This window comes from Oncorhynchus kisutch, linkage group LG28 (genome assembly GCF_002021735.2).
Source record: "Oncorhynchus kisutch isolate 150728-3 linkage group LG28, Okis_V2, whole genome shotgun sequence".
Classification (NCBI taxonomy): domain Eukaryota; kingdom Metazoa; phylum Chordata; class Actinopteri; order Salmoniformes; family Salmonidae; genus Oncorhynchus; species Oncorhynchus kisutch.
In genome coordinates this window covers 26,966,743-26,971,936 of record NC_034201.2, presented here as the reverse complement: position 1 = coordinate 26,971,936, position 5,194 = coordinate 26,966,743, and the positions used below count along the sequence as shown (strand labels likewise).

At 41.0% G+C, this 5,194-nt stretch overlaps 1 protein-coding gene across 7 annotated transcripts; it reads left to right on the top strand.

Moving 5' to 3' along the window:
- The first annotated feature begins 104 nt into the window (after positions 1–104).
- Positions 105–5,099, top strand: prr11 (proline rich 11). 7 transcript variants are annotated; one of them, XM_031807432.1, is made up of 11 exons: positions 127–270; positions 1,131–1,249; positions 1,471–1,585; positions 2,504–2,577; positions 2,672–2,794; positions 2,878–3,120; positions 3,219–3,317; positions 3,476–3,594; positions 3,871–3,930; positions 4,048–4,144; positions 4,250–5,099. In XM_031807432.1, the coding sequence occupies exons 3-11, from the start codon at positions 1,555–1,557 to the stop codon at positions 4,316–4,318; spliced, it is 915 nt and encodes a 304-aa protein (XP_031663292.1). In that variant the 5' UTR covers positions 127–270; positions 1,131–1,249; positions 1,471–1,554; the 3' UTR covers positions 4,319–5,099. The 7 variants fall into 7 exon arrangements, with proteins under 7 accessions (XP_020320540.1, XP_020320539.1, XP_031663292.1 ...); XM_031807433.1 differs by lacking the exon at positions 127–270 and adding an exon at positions 920–1,048 and having other exon boundaries at positions 2,881–3,120; XM_020464951.2 differs by lacking the exon at positions 2,504–2,577 and having other exon boundaries at positions 105–270; positions 2,881–3,120.
- Positions 5,100–5,194: the final 95 nt, after the last annotated feature.

Genomic DNA, 5,194 nt, shown 5'->3' with positions numbered 1-5,194 from the left:
TTTGTTGCTAGGTAACACAATAACGGACATTGCGTTTGGCTGGATAGTAGTCATTTGTGATTGGTCATTCTAGCTACTTCTGTATTCAGTAGCCTATCCACGTAAGTCTTCATCCAGCTGTGTGCAATACGTTTCTTGATTTGTTGAAGCGACTAGTTGTACATTTTGAAAATCCTTGTTGAGCAAAGCAAACATTGTACAAATATCCGTTTTTTTTTTTAAATCCTCTAGCTAGTTTGAATACGTTTTTTTTTTATGGCTGGATCATGGGTATGTAACGTCAGTTATAAGGTTCACTAACTTGCATGAATAGGTTAAAAAACAGAGAAGGCTGAACGAAACTAGCGCCACGAATACAGATGTGTGTTAACGTCTATGGTCGGCCGGTGTTAGGTAGCTAGCATGCTGTGTTGCAAAAGCGTTGCTGGCAGGCAAAACCTATCTTGTTCGTGCATTTGCTTGGCTATTGAAGTAGTAACGTTTTGCGTTGGCAATTTATATACATTCTTTAAAACAGTTTGTATACCGTAGCTAGCTAGGTATGAAAAGCAGGAAGTCCAGCCTGTTTGTTGTTACGTTAATTGTCATTTAGCTAGATACAATGACAATGGTAATCAAGATATTAAATTATTGGACCTAGGCCAGGGGTGTTAAATTCAATTTGCCCGGGGGCCGCATTCGGTTTTCAACGAAAATTGGTCCTTTTTCCTCACCCCCAACATTTGCAGAAAAAAATGTCCTCTTCCGATGCTCCCTGACTGTCTAGCTTTCATTTTGGTGATTTTGTAATTTTATAGTCTACACAGTTGCGATTTGGTTTTAGTCATTTGAAGGTATATTCAACCCCCCCCCCCTTTTAGTTATTATTATAACCCCACCCCCTTTAATTAATTTGGTATTATTTATGTTTTACTCAACCCAACCGCGGGCTGGATTGGACCCTCTCGCAGGCCATATATTTGATACCACTCACCTATGCTATGGGCTGCCAATAGTAAACGTGGCTGGCTAATTTGTCAAATTGGATATTGCCCAATTACCATTACTGGTGTGTAAATAACTAACTTGTCTATTAACCCATACATATTTTGAAATGTAACTGAATCTGACTCTCTTCACTGTGCATTTAGAGACCAAGCAAAGCCTTCCTGCAACGCAGGAAGAAGAGGGCCAGCAGCAGACGCTGGGCTGTTATGAGTAAAAGGCTTCAAGAAACACCTAAGCCCATCGTCACACCTGTAATCACACAGTGAGTCAATCTATGGCTGTCATCACTGCAACATTTTAGTTCATACAGTAGAGTTGTTGTTGACTGGCAACCCTTATTAGTCTAGACTACTGACAGTTGTCCTTCTATTGTTGCCTACAATGTCAACATGAATCCATGGATGGCTGAATGATCGTGCACAGGAGGGAGCACAACGCTTTCCTCAACTCTCTTAACACTTATCATTCTGTGTGTATTTTTAGACTTGGAAATTGTGACCCAATCACCCAAACCAGTCCAGTTCCTTTGCTGGGTGTCAGAGGGTTGCTGCTGGCTTTTGGCAGGGTATGCCAAATCTGGAGGAACTGCCTGAGCCAGGTAGGTTTCTACAGCATGGCTGTTTGTAACAGGGCTGTTTTGGTAGAGGGAAATGTTATGTTAGATTTCATTCCCAAGCACTTACCTATATGATTCACTCTATATGTCAGTGACACTAACCACATTTCCATCCACAGTTTTTATGCGAGTAAAGTCATACTGTGTAAAAAAATAAAAATTTAAACCACAACAGCTGTGATGGAAACAGGAAGTTGTGGTAAAATTGTATATATCCCGCTCAATAATTTGTTCGTTCGACATGGTGGGATCTTTAGTGTTTGCAAAATGAATTATGTGAGAAATTGCGGCGGAAGCGTTTTTTATACGCATCATATCACGACTCCAAGTTAATCAACTTTGAGTCACGTGATGATATGGTATGTGATCCTCCCACTATGACTTGGGGAAACTATGCAGTTTATTAGGCTATAGAAGAAATCATTTATGATGAACTTCACAGGGTGGTGAAAGTGCACAGTGATCTTGATTCTCCTTTCCAATAAATATTGAGGATCCTATTCTGGTGACATGATGATCGATGCTTGACTGCCGTTTGACAAATAAAAATATATTCTTACTCTTATCCATAATAATCTCATCATACCCGTACAGCCTAACTGCACTGTATCTGTGAGCTGTTGGCTAGAGCGCACATGACAAGACCAGAGTAAGCACATTTGCTATTTAACACAACTATCTGTAGAGTTGAAAATGCAAAGGAAACGCATTGAACTTTCTATTTTTATTCGGTACATGAAATCTTAAGTGAAAAAGTCATTTTTGTGGGCACTGTGTCATCACTCACTGATTTTTATCCACACTAAGTCAGTTTGGTGGAGAAACTACACTGCTGGGAAAATGCACATTTTCTTTATGCAGATTTTAGAATATTTGCATGAAAATCTGTTACCAATAAAGATGGAGGAATTCAGATATTACGTCACTGTAACGGAGAGAAATGTACGGCGAACTTAGCAAACAAGGCATTTATGGTGAGTACATGGGGGCTGCCCTCTTTATGCACCTTCGCCATTGGATGGAAACCTTGCTACAGACCCAATTTCTACTTCCATCTATCTATTGCAGTCATTTTCTGGATTCTTGAAAACATTTTTCTTCTGGCGGGGGTATGCCAAACAATTAGAGACCCTCCAGAATCAAATGGCTGAGCTGCAGAGGGAGATGGATGCCTTGCATTCTGCTCTTCAGGTGAGACACCAACAATTACACTCAACTGAATGTACCTTATGATGTGACAAACAGCCACATGTCACTAAAGCCTGTCTTATCAGCAGGGGGGTAGCACTGCATGCCACTGCCATGGGACTGTGGCTGGTGGCTTAGTCCGTCCAATGTTCCCTACTCCTCCCCCTCTTCCGTTGGGCTGTGGGTCCAGTGTAGACCCTCTCCCTGCTCTCACACCACCAGTCCCAGCTCCTCCACCACCTCCACCACCGCCACCTCCTCCTCCCCCATCTACCACTTTTCTGCAGCCCTACGTCCCTAAAAAAAGAGTGGCCTCCAATGCTCAACAGGTAAGAACTTAACTCACTGTTCATTATTTTTAATTTGGTGGTCATAGATCGATTTCAGTCTCATATCTCCTATGATGGGACCTCTGTCTGTCACTTAGAGCTCCAAGGAGAAGCAGGACTTACTGGTGGCTGTGACCCTCAGGGATTTACAGACTGTTAAACTGAGAAAGGTCATTGTCAGCAGTGTGAAATCAAAGGTAAGCAAGGCATATCCTTAACCTACTCAAAGTAATGAGCGCTTCCACCTGTCCAAAATGTAAGATCCACAGGACAGTCCCACATAGCATGCAGTATTGTGCCTGCTTCTCTTGCATTTCCAGCATAAACGTGTGCATTGTCTCTATTTCTATTTCAGAGGACTCCAGAGAAAATACGTGCCCCTCTGGTCACTGTGGCAGACCTGCAGAATGTCCGTCTGAAACGATCCCACTGCCAACTGCTCCCTAAGCTCCCCAAATGCCTTAGCGCTGGCAGGTAAACCTATCCCCTATTTCTTCATCTGCTGCCATTGTTTTGTGACCATAAGATTATCAGTGTTCTCCATCATGGTCCTGGGGATCCACCACATGTTGTGCAGGCTTTTGTTCAAGGCCAATACTGATAATAATTTGAATCATGTTTATCAGGCCTGGAACAAATGCCTGCACACCTGGATGAGAATTAAAATAATCGCTTTTGAAATAATTGTTTTCTTTATTGGATTTGTGTTGTCTTACTGTGGAGATGATCAAATGTTATTTCCCACTCTAGAACACCTTCTAAAAACCCCATGAGTCTGCGTACACAGCTGAAGAGAGTTCAAATCAATAGGTAATGTGTTTCAACACTCAAGTGCTTTATTCTGGGGTTCTTGTGTTTCCTGAAAACAGGAAGTCAAAGGACTATAATCAAGTGAGAGCTCAGTCTGACATTTTCTCTATTCGTTAGGAGTCCTGGTGGTACTCCTCTGTTTGACAAGGAGAATATGGAGGCAGGCACTGGCCTCACCCCCATCATGACTCAGGCTCTGCAACGCAAGTTCCAGGTAGGTCACTCACTCCACTCGGAGCACCACAACTTTAGAGCCCATGTGCATGGTTATAAAGGTGTGTCCCCTTTTTCACTACTTTTGTTTTATTTATTCCCTCAGAGTGCCTTACCACGAGGACCGTCTCCAAAGGCAAAGAATTGCAATGGAAGCTTTGATAATCAAAACTGAGACATTTGTTGATAAATACACAATGTCGGTCCAGACGAGTTGAAATGTAACAGTGAAAAGCAGCTGCTCTGTTGTATGCGGATGGTATGCAAGCTATGGATGTAACTATTGGCGCAATGCACATTTACTAGCGCATTCTGCTTTCCACTGCTGAATGGGTTACTCCTTTCCTTTGCTGGATGGGTTACATAATGCTTTCCATTGCTGAATGGTTTATTAAGTGCTAGGGAGATTGAGGATGAGAAGAGGAAACACTGTTTTGTCTTGAACCACTTTTAAAATGAACATAAATTCTGAAAGCAAGCATTTTCTGTGAAAGCTGCTTTTACAGAACAGTCCTGTTAATTCATTGAATGACAGATGAGGACTTGCCTTGACTGCCCCTCTGTATCAGACATAGGATTGGTTAATCCCAACACTGCCTTAAAGCCTCATGGTTCTTGGAACAGTGATATTAAGTGAGCCATACTGAGATTTAAAAGGCAGTAGTTGAGATACTCTGTACATGTTGAGGAAACACAATCTGTGATGAGTTACTTGAACTGAGTGAGATGCATCACATGTTTTTAATGTGAGTTCAGTTAGTAGTCATTTTTATGAGGAAGTAAACATATCTGAGGGACTTTGTTTGGAAATTGCACATTGACTAGGGACCCAATATGTTTGTGAGCTATTGTGTTTTGATCTTTGTTTATATAGCTTTTTTTCTAAAATCTTATTGCATGATATTTTTAATTTGCTACTGTAACCAAATAAAATCTGTTACATTTTTAAAGTTTTATTGAATGTATTTTTACCAATATTGTGCTTATAAGAATACAATTACATTTGTGAATTCCTAGACATGTTTTTAAGTATTATTATAAAACATTAATT